The sequence below is a fragment of the Neltuma alba genome, unplaced genomic scaffold (genome assembly GCF_004799145.2).
Source record: "Neltuma alba isolate B1F8T4 unplaced genomic scaffold, ASM479914v2 tig00010901_pilon, whole genome shotgun sequence".
Classification (NCBI taxonomy): domain Eukaryota; kingdom Viridiplantae; phylum Streptophyta; class Magnoliopsida; order Fabales; family Fabaceae; genus Neltuma; species Neltuma alba.
The window spans coordinates 938,329-963,414 of record NW_021635684.1 but is presented as its reverse complement, the minus strand read 5'-3'; the positions used below and the strand labels follow the sequence as shown (position 1 = coordinate 963,414).

The 25,086-nt window shown below is 31.5% G+C and overlaps 1 protein-coding gene across 1 annotated transcript; it reads right to left on the bottom strand.

Annotated features, from left to right (window-relative positions):
* Window positions 1–122: 122 nt before the first annotated feature.
* Window positions 123–6,108, bottom strand: LOC114759816 (peroxidase 4). The gene is made up of 4 exons (XM_028949064.1): window positions 5,841–6,108; window positions 4,314–4,505; window positions 3,010–3,175; window positions 123–697 (listed from the first exon to the last, which is right to left on the bottom strand). The coding sequence occupies exons 1-4, from the start codon at window positions 6,063–6,065 to the stop codon at window positions 297–299; spliced, it is 984 nt and encodes a 327-aa protein (XP_028804897.1). The 5' UTR covers window positions 6,066–6,108; the 3' UTR covers window positions 123–296.
* Between the last annotated feature and the right edge of the window lie 18,978 nt (window positions 6,109–25,086).

Here is a 25,086-nt window from a genome sequence, read left to right as displayed (position 1 = left end):
GCGATCATGTCAATTTATTTACCTTCCGTAATTTATCCAAATTAATTAAACTGCTATTACATTAATGATAGGAGATGTACTTGACGATTACTCTGCATCGCACAAGAATAGAGGTATATAGAAGCATAAATACTTTCATAATATAGATAAAGTGAACATACATATTTTAGTAAGTCTTGCCATTCTTTTTTTTTTTTAAAGAGATATCCTTGCTTATTAAATACGAAGAAATATTACAAATAACATCAACGCAAGACAGCAAATACTAATTCCACCATTAATTTTCCCCATTGAAATCAAAGAGGCTTGTAATTCACCCTCCTGCAGTTCTCTCTGATCTCTCCATTTGGATAAAGCAAGGGTTTGATCTCTCCCATCCTGATCATGCCATTGACAAAGTCATGATAAAAGGCCCTCTTGTTCAGAGCATAAGTTCGGACCAGCGAATCGGTGGAGCTACCACTGAAGAGAGCTTGATCGGAGTGAAGAAGTCCCTTCTTCTTGAGGAGATTCTTGAAGTAGCCATTGTCAAAATAGTTTGGAGTTGTAACGTCCAAGTTTGCTACAAAATTAGTTGGAGTATTAGTCAGTGGACAGAGGTTCTGCTTGGCCTTGGCAAAAGAAGGGTCAATATTGGTATCGTTATATACGCGCGCTGTGAAAGTAGGGCATCTTGCTTGCCCTATTGTGTGGCCTCCTGAAAGAAAAAACAAGAAAAAAACATGTTGACAAATTAAAGCACTTAATAAATGTAATACTTTATTTATTAGTCCTTATAAGAAAAATTTAATGAAACATTTGTTTTCCATTTTTAAAATTACCTTTACTTTCTTTCACTTCTAGTTTAGATAATGAGTTTAATTAATTTGATCAAAGGTAACTTCATTCAAAGTTCTAAATTTTTTATATTTAAGCTATTTTAATAATTTTCTTAATCTTAATAAAGCAGTTAACATATATATAATACTATCTCTGGTCCTAATTATAAGACCTTGTTTATAGTTTATAAACGAAAATCTTATAATTAGAACCAGAGACAATATTACAAAAAAGGTATTGTCATTAGGACTAGAGGTAGTAAAAAGGATGGGGGGAGTACATGGTGGTCATGTTAGGAGAGAGAAATATTAAAATCACTGATCATAAGTTTATACTGTAAAAGTCAATAATAATAAATTCTTAGGTTAATGTAATCTTTGGTCCTTTAAGTTTGCTCTCATTTTGGTTCTGGTCCCTCAAATTTTAAACCGTAAGTTTTGATCCCTGAAGGGACAAAAGAGTCCAAGTATTATTAGATTATAGGGATTAATATTATAAAGGAAAAGAAACTTGAGGGATCAAAACCTAGGGTTTGAAATTTGGAGATCAAAACTAAAATAAGATAAACTTGAGGGACCAAAGTTTGTATTGTCCTCCTAAATTCTTCTTTGAAAAAATTACTGAGATTCCAAGAAAAAATGTAACTGCAAAAAAAAAAACATAATGATAAGTGAGCATCATGGACTTTGCTATTATTAATTTCTACATTGAAACTTGACTTTGACTTATTATAAGACTTTTTGATAATTACATTCTTTTTTTTAGGACTACAGTGATTTTTCCCTCTTTTTTCACAAGTGCCCTTATTAATGTATTGGAGAGATTATCATATATAAAAAAACTAAAAGTAATTAAGATAAATACTATCTCCTGTCCTAATTATGAGACCTCATTTATAGTTTGTATATTATAAATGAGATCTTATAATTAGAATTACAGGTTTATAAACTACAAACAAAGTCTTATAACTAAGATCGAAAGTAGTATATGGGTTTTAATTGGAGGGCACATAATCTTGAAAAGTAATGATACTCTTTTCTTTTCTTTTACTATTTTAATGATACAAACTAATTTTTTTAATTTTAATAAAATAATTAAAAGTGTCTTATAATAAAGGGGTGGAGTGAGTACGATTAAGGAAAAATGATTTAAAAAAAAAACACCTGCTGAATTTCAAAATAACAAATAGGTGATTGTAATAGATTTTGATATGGCAAAATAAAAATAGTCAAAACTATTATAAAGAGTAATTATGACCTATTTGTCTTTTTAAATTTTAATAAGTATTTTTTAATCATTTTTCCTATAATTAATTAATATATCAATTCAATCTAAAATACAAAATCTTCAATATCCAATATAAATAAAGAATTTATGTTTCAAAGGATACTGTAGCAAAGGGACACATTGAGCGATCATTTAATTTGGTATTTGCTTTTGATGATTTTTTTCACTGTTTGATCCATTAGGTGATTCTGAATGGATTCTAAATCCATTAATAAATTAACAAAGAGAAATTTTTCAGAATATATTGAATGATGAAGAAAAAAATTTAATATTTTAAATATTAAAACTATCATGTATAGATATACGTACTTTTCAACCCTCCTAATTGTGGAAGTGACATGACTACGTGTAGTGGTTCAAATGTCACGTTGGATTCAATTGAGTGCATCTTTTGTATTAAGTTGGCAAAGACATTATTGAGGGGAATTTGGGGGAGGTACATATAAAAATGATGGATTTTTCGGTAATCGCTTAGTTTTTCTTAAAATACTTGTTTCTTTTTTGCCAAAATATTACTTTCTCTAATTCCAATTACAAGTTATTTTTAACTGATTCATGTACAATACAGTTTAAAGCATTAAATTGATTCCTAATGTTAGTCTTATTACCTATGCTAAACTTTAACATTATATTAATTTCTATTATCTCTCATTATTCTTATTAAATATGAACATACATGAAAAAATATTTAATATTCCTTAAATTAAATTATGAAATGCCTTATAACTAAAAAGATCAAAAACACTTTTTAGACGATGTCTTATATATATATGTGGGTGTGTGTGTGGGGCCAGAGGTAGTAATTTTTGTCCTTAGATACAAAGCATATATAGTCAAATGGTTTGATATAATATAATGGAAAAGAAGATGATGGAAAAAGGGAAAGATATAGTTTTATAATACCAGATAAAGCAACCATGTCTTGAGCAGAGAGGCCTTGAGCTTTAAACTTGGAGATAAGAATGCTTAAATTAGAAGAGAAAGATGGAAGCGCATTCTCCGCATGAGACTTATTTGCTGTCTTTGAATCCCTTCTTCCCAATTTAACATCCCAGTTTGGCCCTCCAAGCTGCGCGCACACACATATATCCATATAATTATTACTCCTCTAATCCTTAATACAGGACCCAATTATTGAGTTAGTTTTGATTCTAAATATAATACCTATTTATCATATTTATCAATTTTCTCTAAATTACCCCTATGGATACTCCCTCGATCATAATTAAGAAAATGAGGAAGGAAGGATATTAAGAACAATGATTATGGTATTTTAGGAAAAATGTGTCACATTTCTTATAATTAACTAACTTACCTAACTTTCTTAATCTAATCAAATTAGTTAAATGGGTCTTACATTAATGATCGGAGGAGTATTTGAATCCATTAAACCAAAACAACAACTAATTGATAAATAGATATATCTGCTCAAGATGCCTCTAAAGGAGTGAAAAAAGATATATTGTGAGACCCAAATGATTGACAGATAAGTCTCTAGGCGGATTTGGATTTTTGTAATTCTTTTTTTTTTTCCCCCTTTTCCTATGTCACCATCTGATTAGGTCAAATTTGAGCATTCTTGAGGCTAACTGGGATTTTTATTTTTTTGGTATTTACATGAATTTGAGTTCGACACCTTGTGCTTGAGCGGCTAAAATTTTACTACGATCAATGCTTGTTGATCTTGCGATGCTTTTTATGTAGTGTTTAACTGCTGATCTATTATGAAGATAATAAATCTATTATAATTGGGAAGAAATATATAAATATCATAAAAATATTGTTTTTACAACTTTAGTTTAGAAGGCATACAACTTGGGATCTATTGCCCCCACTGAATTTATTGAAGAACGAACTGGGGGGGTGTAATAATAATCTTAAGCTAAGCCTTATCAAATTGCGTTAAACTATTTTTGATAGAAAAGACAAATCTAATATATACCTAGCTAACTATTTAAAGAATAATAAAATCATTAGGAGAATCTCATGAAAAGAAGTTTAAAATTACTAAATTGCAAATTAGATTTAGTTCTCGTACTGTAATAGGCTTTGACAACATTTTCTAAATAACAACACATTTTTATTAAAAAAAATTTTATATAGGATTACTAATTTTAAACTTATTTTTGTGATACTCTCCCAAAAACAAATCAATTATAAGAGGAATATAATAATTGATGCGTATAATTTAAAGTAATTAAACTCACAAGGACAACAGAATCGCGAGCAGCAACGTAGACAATATCAGCACAAGAGACGACACCAGGGCATACGGCATCCACACGAGACTTTATTTCATCAATCACTTCATAACCTCTGACAGATCCGTTGTTGGGCCCCGCAGTCTTCTCTCCGGTGAACGTTGACGTGTCATCCAGTAATATTGACGCGTCACAACCCTACAGTTCCCACCACATATATAGCATTTGTATCAAATTAATTTGCATCCAAGGTACAAAGAAAAATTGTCACCCAAAAAAAAGAAAGGTACAAAGAAAAATGGCTTGATCATATATAGAGAAATAAGAAAATTATTTTGTAAGTTTCTATATTTTCTTTCAATTTTTAATTTAATACTTATACTATTTTTTATTAGATCCTATAATTTTACTCTGTTAACATTGTTAGTCTTTCAACTTTGCTTTGTTAGTACTACTAGCCACAAACTTACGGGACTAATAAAGTTACAAAATTTAATGAAGAAAAAAAAAGGACAATTGAGTATCAAATTGAAAATTAAACAAAAGTTATAAATACCTGTAAAATGGTTTACTTTAAAGAAATAATTTATTTATATATGAGGCTAAGCCCGCTTGAGATGTGGCTTGCTTGAATTCATTGAAGTAAAGTAAAAAGAATTTTGTTTCAAATGATTCGATTTTCCAATGGTTTTGGTAAATATTGGAAACTTGAACCTATATAATGGGAGCATTGCTATAAGGTCCTAAAAAAGAAAGATAAGTATTAAAAAATCTCATAACAATTAGGCAACTTATAATTATAAATTTCGGTATAAGAAATGACATCATGTTTCAACTTCTCATTTGTCATTAGGACTTTTAAGTAATTATCTTTCTTCTTTGGGATTCCACAGTAATTATTCCTTATTTCATCTCATTGACCAAACAACATTTTTCTTTTTAACACATATCATTGGTAAAACATGAAAATTCATGACAAGCATATATAGAAAAGTCATCAGCAGATAACTTCTACAACACGCTAATTAAGTAGCGACATTGTACATCACATAATATAACTCCCCAAGACATAGGACATTTGATTGATATATTCTTTGCATTTATGATTGTTGAAGTAATTCGTGTTCTTAACAATTTTGTAATTGGAAGGAGATAATTAAGAATGTGACGAAGAAAACATCATTATCCAGCATGGCCAAGTTGCATAGCTATAAATGAACCCTATATATTGTCCTCTCCAGAAAAGGAAAATCAGAACGACGATCTTTGCATTTTCAATGAAATCTAAGAATTGGAGCTTGGAGAAAAATGATCTCCATATAAATCTTTTGAAGAAAAGTTGTATCGTGTCTTTCGTTCCACCGACAATCATGACCCGTGCTTCTAATTAAAAAGAAATATTTTTCACTTAATGCATCGCATGTTTGCAAAAACAGGAGAGAAACAAACCTCAAAGGACAGGAAATAAAGGATTAAAAAGGTAATAATAAGAATAGAGACATATAGAACTAGGAATAAAGGAGAGAGATTTACATTAACAAAACAGTCATGAAAGAAGAGACGAAGCAGACCAGCTCCCAGAACAGGTTCTTTAGAAACAACTGATTTAACTACAGATCTCGCAATAGGGAAAAGTTTTGGACAGATTTTATGATAGAAGTTCTCATGGAGTGTGCAAGCCGAAGAGGGCTCTGATGAGAGAACCAGAAATAAAGATAAGGCAATGATGGCAAAAGATGAAGAAGAAGAAAGAGCCATTTTTTTGGCTCTGTGAAGCTTCACAGTTCTCAAAATATGGTTTGATTAGAAGATGGCATCAGGGCAAGATATATAAGCGAGTCTGCTTGGGATTATAACGGTTTTACGTCTGGAAAATTCGGATTTAAACTTGACGGATTGAAAAAGGGTAAATAAATATAATATCTAGTTGTTAAATACTCCTCCGGTCCCTTAACGTAGGACTTAATTATTGAGTTGATATTGGTTCTAAATGTAAGACCTATTTTTCATATTTATTAATTTTTTCTAAATTATCTTTATTGATACTCTTTTAACCATAATCAAATTAGTTAAATATGTCTAATCAAATTAAGAAAAACATATCATATTTTTTATGATTAACTTACTTATTTAAATTTTTTAATCTAATCAAATTAGTTAAATATGTCTTACAATAAGGATCGGATAAGTATTTATTAGTACATGAAAGTGGGACCAAAAATTCAAATCATGATCCATTGCTATTTATTACACACTATACTGGGCCAAAAGGCTTAACTGGGCATTTAAGATCATCCTGAAACGGCCCTTTTAGAATAAAAAACAATTCCCAAAAAAATAGTTGTTAAATTTTAAAATTTCAAATTAATATTGATTACTACACTTGTAAAAAAAAACTACACTAGAACAATAAATGAGAATATATTTGTATAGTAATTCCTGATTTAAAAATTTAAAATTTAACAATATTTTTTGAGATTTTCCCTTAGAATAATCTTGATGTTTTTAAATTTTTGAGAGACGAATGAGAAACGAGAGAAATTAAATTCTCATATACAATTATACCTTTATTTCTTTCTATTTCTCTTTAAAAATGTTAAAATGTGTCGCGTGTGTAATGAATTGACTACAAAAGTATACGTATCAACATGCATTAAATATAACATACCTCTAATATATGAGTAATCTTTCGTAGGGTAGGGGTAGAAGAATATCGAGAGAATATTCTAACAATGGTTAATAACAACAACCTTAATTAATCTATCGTTCAAGATTGATAGATTTAATAATTAATTAATAGATATAAATCTATATAAATTATTAAAGCATATAGCAAACTGCTGATGCTACGTAGAGCTTTGTATAATATGAGGCTATCACTAATTAAGTTATGAAAATTAAGCATACATTTTTCTTAATTAAGGTTATCATTTATTCTAGGCGAATTATTAAAACTATGATTAAAATTTACTAATAGATAAATTTGAAGAATGAAGAATCAATATTATTATGAAAAAAAAGCTGTTCATGAATGAGATATGATCATAAACTATATGAATATCGATCTGCAACACTGATAAAATCATTAGATTAATGAGCCCGTCAATATCTACTCCGAAAATTAAGTAGGGTTAATAAAACCAAAGCTAGAATTGTTGATTAGAGCTTACATCAATTTCCTTATGAAGTTCTTCAATTATATATATAACTATGTATCCTATTTTTGAAACCTTATTATTTAATAGTATTTAATTATAATTCACAAGAAACCAAAAAAAAAAAAAACACATGGCTATGTGTGATTGGAGAACTTAATAGAATGAGTATAAAGAACTTGAAGAATAATTATTGATGAATTCTTTAGAATCCAACATCTAATACATGTCCTACAAAATTATTATTATTCTCAGAAAAGAAAAAGAAGAAAGGTAAACACAGAAGACTGATTCAATTCAGTATTGAATGAGCTCAACAACAAACAGGCTAGGAGGATCAACATGCACGCTTTTGATTGAGATACCTATTTATTTTATAGAGACATCTAAATCATTGCGGTTAGCAGTTTATATCTTTCATTATTATTTTTCTCTCTTTGCCTTGCTTCACCGCTGCTTCACCACTCACTTATCTTTCTTTTAGTATTAATGCAATGATGTTAATTAGTTTGTGCTTCTTTTAATTTTACTGCATTTTGTCAGGATTCCCGATGGCATTGTTCATCGACTGAGTTATATTTTAAATATGGTCCCAACAATATTGTCATGTGGAATAATAAACTCCATTGGACTGGGTCATATTTTAAATATGGTCCCAACAATACTGTCCATTGGACTAATAAACTCCATTGGACTGGGTCATCACCAGGTTATAAATCTTTTGAAATGAAAGGCTTTAATAACTAGTTATTTGATTCTTGTTATTGTAAATAGAGAGAATGTGATGAGAGTATTGTTAAGTTTTTATTAATATACTTGCATGCTTGCTGTCTTAAAATAATTGTATTTAAAAAATTTAATTTTGAAAAATTAGTTTCTAGAGATGAAAAGTCTTGCCGTAGGGCTCTCAAAGAAAACTAAATCAAGCTAAGTAACCCTACTTAATTTTTGGAGTATATATTGGGGAGATCCAGATTTAGGAAAATGGGTCAAGCCCGTCAAGCGGGCTTGTTTAAGTTGAGGGCCAGACTTATATTTTGAAGCCTTAAAAGGGAAGTCGGGCTTAAAAGGCCACCCCTGTAGGGCAGAAAAATAAACGGGCCAACCCCCACAACCCGTTTAAGCCTGCCAAGATTTTTTTAAAAAAAATTCTATATTTTTTCTTAACTTAAAAAGGAAAACCCTAAAATTTTACACATAGTATACTCTTAGTTTCACTTACCCCAACCGCTCACACAGATAGCATTCACAAAAAGAAAAATACCATAGTTGTTGGAAAAATAACAAAAAAAATGTGAAAATTGCAAAATCTAAAACTAGGTATATTCACAAAAATGTATTGTTATGTAAAAGTTGTCAAAACCTGTTAAAATACTATATGTGTAATTTTACAGTCTTTATTTGTCATTTTTTCATATTTTTTATACTTGAAATAGAATTGGTTAAAAATTTTTTGAATTAAAATAAAGGTCTATTTCATTTTTATAGTTAGAAACAAATTTAGAACTAGGGATGATGGACTCTCTTCTTTTTTGTTGGTAGGACAAATGATTATTCTTTATATATACTATGTTTGTCAGTTAAAATTTTTTTGTTAATCATTTATAATTAAACTAGATCATCCGTATTGTAATTATTTATTGAACTTAGTACCTATTTAGTTGTTTATGTTTGTCCTCTATTTAGTTTGTTTATTCAATAGACTCTATTACACTATGATAGATGTTTAGACATGATGATGTTTATGTTTGTGACTTATTTTTATTTTTATTTATATCTTTTATTAGTAATTTTATTGTTTCATTTTATTATTTCGATAAAAATGAAAAAAAAACTTAAAAATATAACATTTTAGTTAAACGGGCCAAAAGCCTGCTAACCGGCCTGAGCCCATCATCTCAAGGTGCCGGCCTTGGAAAAAGGGTTTATTTTTGGGACTCAGACTTAAACGAGCTGCCCATTTAAGCCTGAGCCCATGACGGGCCAGCCCGTTTTCCCAGTACTGTCAAGATCATTAATCTAATGATTTTATTGGTGTTGCAGATGGATATTCATATTGTTTATGATCATATCTCATTCATGAATAGCTTTTTTTCACAATAATATTGATTCTTCATTGTTCTAATTAAATGGAACACTATCCAATTCTCCTATGATTAAATTATTAAAGCTACTTAACCGAGATAGGATTTTGGCAATCAGATAGTAGACTATTCACTTGGCTTAGAGTAATGATATGGTGAAACCGAATCCTCTATGATGGTAGCTATTTAGAGTTGGGAAAACAGGCCAAGACTATTGAAACCTATTTAAAATGAGGGTCAATAAAAGTAAGTTAAGCTTAAAATGAAAGGGCCAATCCTGACTTTTGCTTTTAGAATTTGGAACTAATATAGCAATATGAATATTATGGTTATATTTATAAAGCCCTATGATAAAAAAAGAAGAAGCAAAACACTTACTCACAATACTTACTCAGTATATTTTCAAAAAAATGAATAAATCTACAATTTTGAACTCCTTTGTTATGGGGTTAACAATTTATGTAAGTCACTTTTTATAAGAAAAATTAAGTGAAAAATTATTATAAATGTAAACTGAAACCATTGTAATCTATTAATCTCACTATAAAATCTATCATTCTAAATAAAAATGAATATTACCTAACTAAGCATGATCTACACACTTCACAGTAAGTAACTAAGTGTAGATTTATGATTCAAAAATTGTTTTTCTTGACTAGTATTATTGATTTCTTTTTGTTATAGTATTCTTTAATTTTAGTATTGATAAAATTTTTAATTTGAAATTAAAAGTAATTTACATTTCCAAATTAAAAAAAATAATATGTGAGTTAGCATCATAACAAACTCTTTTTAGAAATTATATTTTTATTAAAAAGTTAAAAAGAACATGGAAAAAACTTCAAAGAAAATTAATTTTAAAGAAATTTATTATCATAAAATAAATTCAAAGTGAATCACATATCTCAAGAGCTAGCATCCATGATACTAATTTTTTTTGTTTGATTTTTGTAGACAAAATATCTTGGGAGTATCTCAAAAAATACCTTTAAATTCTAAAATTCTAAATCAGTCTTGTTTACTACATTTTAATAACAATTAATAACATTTGAAAAGCAAAAGGCAACACATTAATGTACTCATTCCTAATTTGGGGTTTTAAAATTTTAGAGGTTTTTTTTTTTGAAAATTTTTCCAAATATCTTTAATAATTTTGTCATTTTATTTTTATTTCTTTAAAAATATGTAAAAAATAATAATCTTTGTTAAATGAACCAAAAGCCCACAAGCTCAAGAGTTCGGCTTTGTAAATTAAAAGTCCCTATTTTTAGAATGTGGGCCCACATGGGTTTATCTGTTTTGGCCTGTGGACGTTGAGGGGCTAACTTACTCTAATTTTCCATCCCTATAACTATTAAACATCACCTTAAACAAAGATCAAATCAATATTAAGACCAAACTAAACTCAATTCAAAGCATTAAGATTAATTATACTCATAAACCGAATTTCGTTCTAGAGGTATCAAAATTTGCTTGAAATAGATTGGCTACTAGACTCCTTTTGGCAGGAGTTTCAGAAGTTCTCTAGAAGAATAAGAGGATTCTCAAGGACTCGACTATGAGAATTGGAGATGATTAAGGGCCAAACATTGTGCTGGAAACCTTAATAAGATAATTGCTCAGGCCAAACTTGAGCAAGGACCTACTAATAAATTTAAAAAGTTTTGGGGTGAAAAGGGCGGTGATAGAAACTACACCCAAAAATTCTAGAAAAATGAGAAATGAGGTATTGAGTCCCATATGAGGTTAAGAATAACAAAAAGCACCCCTGGAGCAAATTGATGGAATTCCAAGATTTTGGCTAATTAAGAATATCAGTCAAAATTGAATTATTTAAAATATGAGAAGCCCTCAGATAACTGGAGAAAAATGGGGAATAAATATTTGAGAAACTATCATATGTTTTAAAAATGATTTCATCCTCAGAAAGCAAAGAGGTTGGCTTTAATAGAATTTAAAACCTATTTGTACATTATCTAAGGAAAGTCAAAATAAACCATTTATATTTTGACTTTTGACTTGAAAAAAATTAAAAAAATTCCTTGTGATGAAAAGGTAGTACTAGTACTCAAAGATAGATTCTCAAAATCATAGACTGATAAAGAAAATTTGGTTAAGTTTACTCCTAAATAAATATTATTAAATGTTTTAATAAAAGAACAAGGGAAGAGCACTATTCCCTCTTTAGGCATGTCATATAATATCATGTGAAGTTAATTGTGATGAAAAAAAGATGCCAAAACATGTCCCACGGTTACTCGACAAGTTAAGATGCGAAAAAGTACATGATATAACGTAAAATTATAAAATAGATAGAGGAATAGTCAAGTGTAAGAGGGAGCATGAATTTCTCCCTATTTAATGCAAATTCAATAAAGGGACATTAATGGAATAATACATATTGTTAAGGGGTAGGTCTGGAAGAATGAAATTATGTAATAAAATACTATGTTTTTACACATGTGTAATAGGTGGCACATAAGGTATCTCTTGAGGTCGCATGGGATTGAATGAGGAAGACATCTAAGAGGGTTTATGCAGCAAAATCATAGGGGAAGTGGAGCGAGATCAAACCAAGTGTCCATGGTGAATTTGAAGGATTATCATAAGGTAAATTTGGCATGCATTATAAATACTCCTTCCCCTCCTATATGGCCATGGTTTTCAACTAACACTAAAGAAGAATAAGGAGAGGCCGAAAATATGAAGGGAGAAAGTAGAAGAAGATCAAAACAAACCATACAAGACCAAGCTTCAAGACAAGGTAAAAGCATGGTTTTTTATGTAGCTTGTCCTACTTTATGTTTTGCTAAGCTTAGCCATAGTTTTGATAGATTTTGAAAGCTTGAAACCCTAGGTTAAGATACTGTTCAATGATGTTTAAACCATAGAAAAGATTGATTGAGGTTAGAATCATGTTTAATGGTTTAAAAGGAATGAGAATTAAGTGATTTTAGGATAATTTGCGAAAGATTTCATGGTTTTGTACCTTGGGATATATTTCGGCCATAGCTAGTTCTTGAGGCCAGGGTCGGATTTTGATGAGTTTGATACTTCCAATAAGTTTAGTAAATCAAACCGTGTAGGTATAAGTGAAAATACAAGTTTGGAAGTATTAAAATTAAAAACAGAAATTTTAGATTCCAAACCCTATAATATAAGTTCATATAGAAATGAGTGAATACTTTGTCCATTTACCTTTTATTATCAAAACATAACTTCTCTTGACCTACTAATGAACTTTATCCTTTTTATTTAATAGTTGGTCATCTGAATGACATTTTTATATTTATATTATATAATAGAAGACATTTGAAATGTCTTCCTTTCCTCTTAATCTCAGTTTTTCTCTAAGTTCCACCCTTTCTTAATAACTAGTTATCTTGCCCAAAAAATTGTACTCCTCCGGTCCTAAATATAAACCCCTTTTGTAGTGTAATTTAAATTACAAAAGGGGTATTATATTTAGGATTGGAGGAGTATTTGACTTTTACTTTTAAGAACAATTCATTTAGTCCTACAAGCCGACAAATACACAAACTTTATTCCTACAAAAATCCCAACTATTTAACATTACAAAATATCAAAACATCACTTACTTAAAGCTCTGCGTTATTAAATTTAGATAGCATTTTTCACATTAATTCTAAGCTCTTCAAATCATTCTTCACGCCATACTCAACCAGCTACACACATTGACAATTAGGAAAAATTTCATTTGAGGACTACTGTAGCAAATTAGTATTAGTCAACCCCCAACACATTTCAAAATTTCAATCAAGCACTACAAAAAAAAGTAGAATTACCAACAAAATATTTCTAGCGGTTAAATACAATCGCTACAAACTAAAACATTTCTAGCGGTTTTATCGTAAACCACAAGAAATTCGTAGCGCTTTGACCCAAAACGGCGTGAGCCCCACATTTTGCTAGCGGTTATCGGTAAACTGCTAGAAAGTGACCGCCAGAATCGTTCGTGCATTATCGCGTCAAACTTTTAGCGTTTATTTTCTAGCGGTTCGAGTGAGAGAACCACTAGAGAATGCAAATCACCGTTCCATTTTGTAGTGGTTAAGGGAACCGCTAGTAATGCAATAGACTTTTTAGTGGTTTTAACGCAAACTGCGAGAAATTTTTTATTTTTCCCGAGGAGTTGTAACACGTGGCTAAATACAAGGGGTGGGGTGGTGTAACAGCTAGAAATTTCTAGCGGTTCTAGTGGAACAGCTAGAATTTTCTAGTGGTTCCTATAAAACCACTAGAAAATCACAGCCAGATCTAGATATACCCCCCCACCGCGTCATTTTCATTGTTTGGCCAATTTTGAAGCGGAGCTCTGTCGAATTCTCTCCACGAAGTATATCCAGATCCAGATCCAGTTGCAGATTCATATTTTCAGGTAAGAATAGTATTTTATTTATAAATAATTTTTATTTTTATTCTTTATTTTATTTATTTTATTATATTAACTTTGATAGACTAGCTTAATTTAGTTAGAGTTAATAGAAATTTTTTTTTATTGTAGGCTACTTTTTATAGAGTTAATAGAAGTAGTTATATTTTTTTTTTGATGAGTTAACAGAAAATTTAAATATAGGAATATCTGTTTTTCAATTAATATTATTTGATATTATTATTTAGAGTTAATGGAAATAATTATTATTTGATATAATTATTTATTTTGAATAATTGTTAGTTATAAAATATATTTTTTAATTTCAATTGCTATTTGCTATTATTAGGATGAGTCGTCGACCAGGGAAGGAGCCGATTGATCCTGAGAGAGCAGGACCCAGCAAGGTTCGTGGTGGTGGCAGTCATGATGCTGGTGAGCCATTCCCGAGCATTCATGACTACGATCTAAACGAGGAGAATATCTTGAGCTTTATGGAGCACGATGGTATCCAGCAGACTAAGGAGGCTCATTTTTCAAGGGATGAACAATCCCATGGTGATGCTGGTGAGGAGGAGGAGGAGGAGGAGGAAGAGGAGCAGGTTCAGGGGAATGAGAATCCCCATACTGAGCAACGTCCTGCTCCCAGACGCCAGACCGGTTTTGAAGTAGAATTTGAGGGTAAGTATTTATTTAACTTTTTTAAATTTGGTAACCATTTAATTTATATAGAAATTGTTTTAATTCATTAATATATAATCAATTTCTTAATTAAATTTTTCAGATTTTGAGGGGAACAGGTCTTATAGAAGGCTGATAGCCAGAGAGCTGTCTATGACAACTAGCAGACGAGTGGTTGTGCCGCTGAATGAATTTGGTTAACCGACCAAGAAAGGTGGCAAGCTATATAACAAGTATCTGCATCTTCTTGGTCAGTAGTGAACCCTGTTCCCCATTTATGTGAAGGATTGGAAGAAAATCACTCAGGAGAAGAAGCAACAAGGTTGGGAAATAATGAAGGTAATATAAAATTATTATTTATAATTTTTTAATTTAAGTAAATGAATATATATTTTGTCTTTAAATTATTTAATTGTTTGATTGTAATTTTTTATTTATAACATTTTTAAATTATTTAAATGAATATATATTTTATTTAAATTACTTAATTGTTTGATTATGATTTGTTATTGCAGTAATTTATTTTTATTGATAATATTTTAAAATTAGTTAAATGAATATATATTTTTTATTTAGATGACTTTATTGTTTGATAATAATTTGTTATTTATTTCATTAATTTATTATTTATAATATTTTAAAATTAGTTGAATGAATATATATTTTTATTTAAATTACTTGATTTTTTTATTATGATTTGTTATTATTATTTATAATATTTTAAAATTAGTTAAATGAATATATAGATTTTTTATTTAAATTGCTTAATTGTTTGATTATAATTTGTTATTTATTTCATTAATTTATTGTTTATAATAATTTTAAATTAGTTGAATGAAAATATATTTTTATTTAAATTACTTAATTGTTTGATTATGATTTGTTATTGTTGTAATTTATTTTTATTGATAATATTTTGAAATTAGTTAAATGAATATATATTGTTTATTTAAATTACTTTATCATTTGATAATAATTTACTATTTATTTCATTTATTTATTACTTATAATAATTTTAAATTAGTTGAATCAAAATATATTTTTATTTAAAATACTTAATTATTTGATTATGATTTGTTATTGATATAATTTATTTTTTATTTATAATTTTTTAAATAAGTTAAATGAATATATATTTTTATTTAAGTTGCTTAATTGTTTTTTTTATTTTTTTAATTGCAGAGTAAATTTATACTGGGAGACGAGTTGAGGGCGGATATGATCAAGAGACTGGGGGTGGCATGGCAAAACAGGAGGGCTGACCTGTGGCGGGAGAAGAAAGATGATGGGATGAGGCCCCGGCAGGAGATACTAGTAGATATACCTGGTGGAGTTCCGAAGCAAGACTGGTCGAGTTATGTTTATTTTAAGATGTCAGCTGACCAGTTGGTATGATAATATTGTATTATTTTTTTTATTTTTTGTCCAATTTGAGTAATTTAATTTAATTTTTTTATATTTTGTTTCAGGCTCTTTCCTAGAGAAATACTGGGAGCGTCAGGCATCAGACAATATGTCATAGGGCTAGATCCAAGAGCTTTGATATCAGCTATGACTAGATTGTAAGTATTTGAAAAGAATTTGTTAAATGTGTATATGCATTTAATTTGTAATTAATAATTTCTTTCATTTCATTTACATAGAAAAAAGACGTGGCAGGAGCAGGGATACACGCCCACTTATGGCGAGATATGGCCGATTCTGTACAGACCTCGAGACAGGGCTGCGTCGGATGAGGTTGAGGAGATGGCAGTAAGTAATTAATTAAATATTAATATCATATCGCAGTATAAATATTATTTCATACTAATTAATATCTTTATATTAATTTTGATAGGCACAGATGACTCAGGTCAATGTTGAGTTGCGTAAGTCTCAAGAGTCAGCCTTGGATCCCACCGCCTCACTTTTATCGAGTCATGGCCGAGTGTAGCGTCCTGGTCGAGTTAGCGGGCTCGATCTTGGACCCACACCGACTAGGTTGCCCCGCTCGGGTGGCGCTGTCTCTTCATACACTGCAAGGAGCTCTCAGGCGAGCGTAAGAGCAAAGCGGTCGGGTTCCTCATCCTCAGACGAGCTGTGAGAGGAGCTCAGGTGAGAGATGGAGGCCAGGATGGAGGAGCGTGATCGTTAGTTCCAGTTGAAGCTTGACCAGTTGAAGGCAGCTGCTATGGCCATGCATGATGTAGTGATCACTATCGCTCTAAACATCTTGATTCCTGAGATCCCTAACGTACACCTGCCACCAGTCTTGTCCCTGCACGACCAGCAGTCAGTCCAGCCCTAGCATGATCAGCTGCTTGCCCACCCCCAGCAGTAGGATCCAGCAGCCGACGATCACGATGATGCTGCTTCTGCCCCTCACTCCTGATTTCCCCTGTTTTGCTTGTGTAAGATTTTATTTGGATTTGGATTTTATTATCTTATGTTTTATATGGATATTTATTTAAATTTTATGTTTATTTGTTTACTTTTATTATTTATTTCTATAATTTTATTTATATCAAGTATTACTTAATATATTGTTGCACTATATAAAACATGCTAAACATATATTTTTTTTAACATTAAAATTCATTCTTAGAATATGTATTTCAATATTTAACATATCATGGAATTTTTTAAATTTTATGCATACATATATTATTAATACATTTTAATACCTATTTATTATTTTAATATTTTTGTAAAAGTTAATATAATAAATATTAATTTATTCTAATGGATATTTTGTAGCGGTTTTCAAAACAAAAATGTTAACAATTTCTAGCGATTAATTAACCGCTAGAAAATTAAAATTTCCCTCATCACAGGAAATTCAAATTTCCCTCTTCCCTCAAAATTTCTAGCGATTGTAAACCGCTAGAAAGTAAAAAATTTCTAGCGGTTAATTGACCGCTAGAACATTCACCGAAATTCAAATTTCGTGCTCCCTTAAAATTTCTAGTGGTTATAAATTGCTAGAAAATATGTAACCATTGTCACGGCTTGAGACTTCTAGCGGTTTTAAACCGCTAGAAAATGTATAACCGCTACAAAATGCTACTGAATGCATAAAACTGCTATAAAAAAATTGACCATTATGTAACCGTTGGCAGTCTCCTTTATAAGCTGAAGAACTCCATCTAAAATTCATTTTAACTTCTCTTTGAGTTTCCTATGTCATATGTTTACGAATTTGAGCAACATTAGTGATGGATAGGTCGTGGATCAACTTGCACCGGTCGACTCCGCAATACTTGGCTGGTCTGAACTATTTCTTGGATTTTGCTCTCGCTAATGCCGCCGTAAATGGTAAGATTTAGTGTCCATGTCCTAAATGTAATTTCAAGAAGTGGTATCCCAGAGATATTGTTAGAGAACATTTGATCTTTAAGCCCTTCCGCGAGAGTATGTATTTTGGCAATTACATGGGGAATGACCAGATATGGTTGCTGAGTCAATTCCAGTAGTTTAATGGATGGGAGTTCAAGTGGATGAAGCCGATGCCGTGAACGATGCTGTGCGTGATGCTTTTGGAATTTAGGAAAGTGAGGATCCCAACGAAGATGAAGTAGAGGGGCCTCAACTAGAGTTTCTTAGAAACAAAATTGCTCGAGAATTTTTTGACCTCATGAGCGAAGCTGACAAGCCTCTTTATTCTGGGCGCACAAAGTATTCTAAGTTGTCATTCTTGGCGAGGTTATATCATATCAAATGCTTGTGTGGTATGACTGACAAGGCGATGTTCATGCTGTTGGAATTATTGGGAGATGCTTTCCCTCAAGCTGAATTCCCTCCATCTTTTTATGAAGCAAAGAAGATTATTAACAAGCTTCGCTTGAATTACAAGAAGATAGATGCATGCCTAAACGGTTGTATGTTGTACTGGGGAGATGATGCAAACAAGGAGATTTGTCCGAGATGTAAGGTGTCTCGCTATAAGTTAGTATGGAAGGGGAAAAAATAGAAGAAGAAACCAGCCAAAATTCTCAGGTACAATTTATTATAATGTGTTACTTGTTCCGTCTCAAAATATTTGATATTTGAAATTCTTAATGCAATTGATTATCATGTGTTACTTGTTCAGTATTTAAATATTTGATATTTGAAATTTTTAATACATTATTTCTTTAGATACTTTCCTTTGAAACCGCAGTTGTAAAGAATGTATATGTCATCAAAAATGACTTAGTACATGAGGTGGCATGTGACTAAGGAAAATTCAGATGGCAAGTTAAGGCACCCATGAGATTTGGAGGCGTGGAGAACATTTGATGCGAAATTTCCAGACTTTGCCAGTGATCCTAGAAATGTACGTCTTGTGTTGGCAACCGATGGTTTCAATCCCTTCGAAAACATGAGCACAAGTTACAGTATCTAGCTGGTGGTGTTAATTCCATGCAATCTACCACCTTGGATGTGCATGAAGCAGAGCTCCTTTTTGCTTTCCATGATCATTCCTGGCAAGAAAGCACTGGGAAATGATATATACGTATACCTGTAACCATTGATACATGAATTGATCGACCTGTGGATGAATGGTGTTGAGGCATATGACTCATATGACAAGCGACTATTCAATCTCCGTGTAGCCTTGATGTAGACAATAAGTGATTTTCTCGGTTTGGGAACTTTGTATGGCTGGAACGTGTATACTGGGTTGGCCTGCTCTGAGTGCAATTTTGATTCTGTGCCATGTCGCGTTCCATACAGTCACAAGTGGTGCTTCATATGACATCGACGGTTCCTCAATTCTAAGCACAGATTTAGATTGCAACAAATTTGCTTTGATAGGAAACAAGAGAAGAGAGATCCTCCTGTTACTTTGTCTGGTATGGATATTTTGTGGCAGTTAGAAGATGTTAATGTCGAGTTTGGTAAGAATATAGATCCTGAATGACTGGGATGATGATCTTACATGACATCTCATGCGCAACCTATACAATGGCGGAAGAGAAGTATATTTTTCACTCTTCCTTATTGGGAATCTAATTTGCTATGACACAGTTTGGATGTTATGCACATTAAAAAAATGTGTGTGATAATGTGCTATATACATTGCTCAACGAAGCTGGAAAGTCCAAAGACCATCTCATAGCTAGAAAAGATTTATGGGCCTGGGGAATTCGTGAAGAGGCTTGGGTTGATGAAAATGACAAGTTTCAACCAGTTAAATTCACCTTGACAAAGCAGAACAAGGATATCTTCCTTTCGATGCTGAAGAACATAAAAGTACCAGATGGATATTCTGGCAACATCTCAAGGTGTATCGATCTGCAGGCTCGAAAGGTTACTGGGTTAAAAAGTCATGACTCCCATGTTCACATGCAACAGTTACTTTCATTGGCCTTGAAAAACACACTTCCTTCTGATGTATCAGTGGTTTTGGTGGAATTGTGTTCATTTTTCAAGAAGTTGTGTGCGAAGGTCTTGATAGCAGAAGAGCTTGATCAGCTGCAAAATAAAATAATTCTTACACTTTGTCACTTGGAGATGATATTTCCTCCATCATTCTTCACTGTTATGGTTCACTTGACTGTCCACCTTGTTCGAGAAGCAAAGGTTGCTGGCCCAGTTCACTATCGATGGATATACCCTATAGAGAGGTATAATTGATTATCTTTTATCCCCGGCTTTTACATTGTTATTTCATTTGCTCGCAATTATTAATGGAATATTAACCTGCAGGTACTTAGGAAAATTAAAATCATATGTTAGGAATAAGGCGTGGCCTGAGGGGTCAATAGCAAAAGGTTATTCCGGAGATGAGATCCTAACTTTCTGTTCAAGGTACTTTGATGACATGGAGACATCTTTTAACCACCTGCGTTGCGTAGATGATTCTCCTCCTAGTCCTTCCACGTCAACTTTATTTCCTCCTGTCGGGAAACTAGTTGGAGAATATGAATTCTTCAGACTCACTCCCACAGAGAAACTCCAGGCACACAGACATGTTTTGATAAATTGCAGCCAAGTTGAACCCTTCATACAGTAAGTATTATATAAGCTCACTAACTTTTATACTTTATATTTGTTTCTCACTGACTCTTCCAACAATCACACTTCATTGTAGTGAGTTTAGAAATTACCTTAGGCGGCAGCTATGGGGGCGTGTGCGTTTTGCTGACATTGATAAAAGAGTCCATAAAGAGTTTCCCGGTTGGTTTACACGTCAAATACGTAATGACAACAGCCCATACAAAGATGAATTCAAAGCTCTTTCCCTCAGTCCGTTAGACCATGTACGAAGGTTTATTGCATATAATGTCAACGGCTTCAAGTTTTGTACGGTTGAACGTGATCAGGGATTGCTCACACAAAACTCTGGAGTTTGCAGGACATTCGGGACGAGATGTTATACTAGCAGTAGTGACAGCGATATGCGCTTTGGAGGCGTCACTTACTATGGAAAGCTAATTGATATCATTGAGTTGAGTTACCAGCTTTTCACCGTAAGTTTGTTCAAGTGCTCCTGGGCAAATACGACAACTCCATGGGGACTCGCTATTAACCACTTGGGCATCACCTCTGTTAATTTCTCAAGGTTTATTCATACACGGGAATTTGAAGATGATGAGTCATATATTCTTGCTTCCGAGGCACACCAGATTTACTATGTCGAGGATGAGAAGCATAAAGACTGGAATATGGTCGTTCACCTCAAGCCACGAGATCTTTATGATATGGGTGATGGTGACATTATTTACGACAGCAAACCCTTCTAACCCCTGAATTTTGAAAACTTCTTTCCTCAAGGAGACGATGATTTGGCAATTATCAGGTATATGTCTTTTCTTAAATTATTTAAATATTTAACTACTAATTACTAATTTTTTCTAAATATATTATAATTCTAACATAATTTTTTTAAATGTCTTTTTTCAGGCAAGATGATGATCAAGAATAGTAGTTCCAAAATTTTTTATCATTCAAAAAATTTGCCTTTCATAAATAATTATGCATAAATTAAAATTGGAACACTTTTTTAAAAAGTAAAAAATTACAATTTGTAGCGGTTACATAACCGCTACAAATACTAGCGGTTTTATAATACGCTGGAAAATGCAAAGCTGCTACAAAATGAATCAAAATGCTGCAAAAAAACCGCTACAAATGTCTCGTTGATCTCTATAAATACCATATCACCTCTTCATTCATTTACCACATCTCTTTTGCTTCCTCTCCCATTCTTCTTTATAATTCTCTCTTTTTTTCTTACTCTCTGATGTGGTGGTTTTTTTCTCTCATTATATGGCAAGATGATTATTATTTTATAAGTATTAATATCTTTTATTTGTTTTTATTTATAATTTACTAACATATTTATTTTTCTTTTTCTTTCAAATTTTTCTTCTTCACATTTGTTATACCTTCGTCAACTGATTCAAGCACTTCTCAACATAACAGTTTAGGTTCAATATTATAAACTATCTCATCGTTAATTCAACTATCTTATTAAATTTAATGCACTTCATTTGACACAATCATAACTTAATTACTTATTATTCATTACAAAATTCAAATGTATAACATGTAATACATTAGTAATTATACATATTAACGAAAATTCTCTAATATAATCTACTTAATTGTTTTTAAATTTATAACATTATATTTTTTAATAATCAAACATCTCAATTTATTTTTTTTCGCCTGGAATAAAATTTCTAGCGGTTTTCAAACAGCTAGAAAATGAAAAAAAAAACAGAGAGACAAATTTCATAAAATTTAAATATCCCCCACATTTCTAGTGGTTCATAACCGCTTGAAATTTTTTGGTGCCAATTCCAAAATTTTGATTCCTGGCAAAATTTGATATCTGCCGAATTTTGTAGCGGTTATTAACTGCTAGAAAATTATGGCGCCAAAATGAAAATTTTTGTTTCCTAGCAAAATGAAATTTCGCTCAGAATTTTCTAGCGGTTAATTAACCGCTATAAATTTGTCAGATATTTCTAGTGGTTCGTAACTGCTAGAAATTTCGTATCATTCCCGTTCTGCTACTTGTTTTTTCTAGCTATTATTTTAATCACTAGAAATTTTCTGGCGTTTTAACCACACTGTGTAGTGATTCACGTAACCGCTAGAAATCCATTTCTAGCACTTGATTTTCTAGTGGTTTGTGTAACCGCTAGAAAAGTCATATTTTAACCGCTACAAAATACATGTTTTTTTTTTGTAGTGAAACCCCTTTAGACAAAAATGAAATTAAAATTAAGAGTAAGATTATAATAATACTCCTCATTTTTATTTTTAAAAATAAATATTAATTGTCACTAGAGTTCTAACCATTAGAGGTCAGAGGTCTGGCCACCGTTGCTCAGGTGGCCACCACCATAGGTTGGAGCTTTAATGGCCACCACTATAGCTCCAGTGGCTAAAGGATATTTTTTAAAAATAAGGTGGCCAAGGGAAGGTTTGAACCCCTTGGCACACCAAAAATAATATGACCATTAAGGTAACCAAACCATTTAATCATATGGTGCAAGAAAAATATATATAACAAAACAAATGCAAGTGTCCAAGTGTAAGTGAACAAGTGAAATTCAGCAGTTTACAAGAAAAATTTTGCAATTTACAAGTATCATAATGGAATTCACAACCCTGATTTAGGTGTTTAATTGTGAATGAGCAAGTGAAATTTGAAAATTTACAACAAAAGTTTATGTATTTACAACCCAAATTCGGCAATTCACAAGAAACACAAAAGAATTCACAACCCATGATGTAAGTGTTTGAGTGTCAATAAACAAGTAAAACTCAACAATTTACAACAAAAATTCAGCCATTTACAACCCAAATTCAGTGATTCATAAGAAACATAAATATTATAAAACTAATAAGAGAATTCACAACTTCAAGTACAAGTATTCATAAAAAACAAGGTGTAGCCATGCTTCAGAAGGCAGCTGTAATTTGTATGGAACTAGTCTAGTTCTTTCAATGATATGAACGACCCAAAATAACACAAAGATGGCTTCTGATTACATTGGTCTCAAATGGAATTCTGACGGTATGGTTGAAGGTTGATAAAGACATAATCACTAACTTGAAATTCAAATTTAGTTCAATTTCAATCAGTAAAATATTTCATTCTATTGTGAGAGTTCTGCAAATAGGCTTTCAACTATGTTAATATTGCATCTCGTGACTCCAGTTGGTCCTTTAGAGAAGAGTTAATGAAAAGTGATTGATCAGATCATACTAAGGCGGATTTCTTCCAAAAAGGATTTTGTAGGGAGCCATTCCCAGGAGGTATAGAAGAAGGTATTATAGCAATACTAAGCCCAAGGTAAAATAGATACCCATAAACGAGGTTGTTGATGTACAAAGCACCTTAAATACATCTCCAAGCAACGATTCAATGCCTCAGTTTGGCCATTACTCTGAGGGTGATAAGAGGAACTCATGCATATGAGTAGTGCCTTGCAACTTAAAATGCTGCTTCCAAAAAAAGCTAGTGAAAACTCTGTCTCTATTAGAAACTATTAACCTTGGGATGCCATGCAATTTTAATATATTCTGGGCAAATAATTCAGCCACTAATTATACTGTGTAGTTAGATTTCATAAGAATGAAATGGCTAAACTTGGAAAGCCTATCCATGTCACATCCCAAAAATTTTTGCGTAGCTATAAGAGATTAAAAATTGGAATGAGGGTCAATGGAGGAACTAGATGGGGAGATGAAATAACTTTTAATGTGAAACTCGGAAAAAGTCCGGACTGGCATTTTCATAATCATCGGTCTAGGAAGGGCAAAATGAAAAAATTTGAGGAAAATTCTAGAAAATTCTTAAAAAATGGGAAAATTGTAAATTGGAAGTTTTGGAAACTTGGTGGAGGCCCAGAAGGTGAAATTATTGTGAAAGCAAATTATTACGGAATTTCCCATAAACATAGGTTTTTCAGAAAAATTATTGGAAAATTGAAGGAAAATAATTATTTTAAGTAGTTCGAGGCCTCAATAGATTCATGAGAAAGCTGGATAATTCATCTAAATATTTTTTTGAATTTATAAAATTGGTTTTAGGCCTTAGAAGCTTATGAATTAATTTTAGGGAATTTATTTTCCCTCAGATTTACCGATAAAGGCATAATCAGAGAAAATTCAAAATAAATACCTAAAGGTGGTGAAAAATTTTGAACATTTTTAGATCATATTCTCATATTAAAAGGTGAATTATCATGGAGAGAAATAAATTTTTGGAGGTCTGGAAAAATTATAAAGGGTTACTAGTGAATAGTAACCGATAAAATTTCAAATTTGTTTGAGATAATGATTTGGTTTATGGGCCAGCCCTTTAGAGCAGCCCAAAGCTTTTGTGGGGCCTACATTGAGCCCAATAAGGGACCAATTTGGTGTAGTTTCTAGATCCCTCTATTTATATTAAAATAAATGTGAAATTAAGGGATATTTGTGTGGAATAATCTAGATTAAGGCCACTTGTGATGATTTGATTATTTTGGCACTTGATGACTGCC

What these genes read in the sequence shown, in the direction of transcription:
- LOC114759816 (XM_028949064.1), bottom strand. Translation starts at nt 6,065, where the DNA reads ATGGCTCTTTCTTCTTCTTCATCTTTTGCCATCATTGCCTTATCTTTA. An exon ending in TTCATGACTGTTTTGTTAAT is followed by an intron (nt 4,506 to 5,840) that starts GTAAATCTCTCT and finishes TGGGAACTGTAG; the next exon opens with GGTTGTGACGCGTCAATATT. An exon ending in AGACATGGTTGCTTTATCTG is followed by an intron (nt 698 to 3,009) that starts GTATTATAAAAC and finishes TTTTTCTTTCAG; the next exon opens with GAGGCCACACAATAGGGCAA.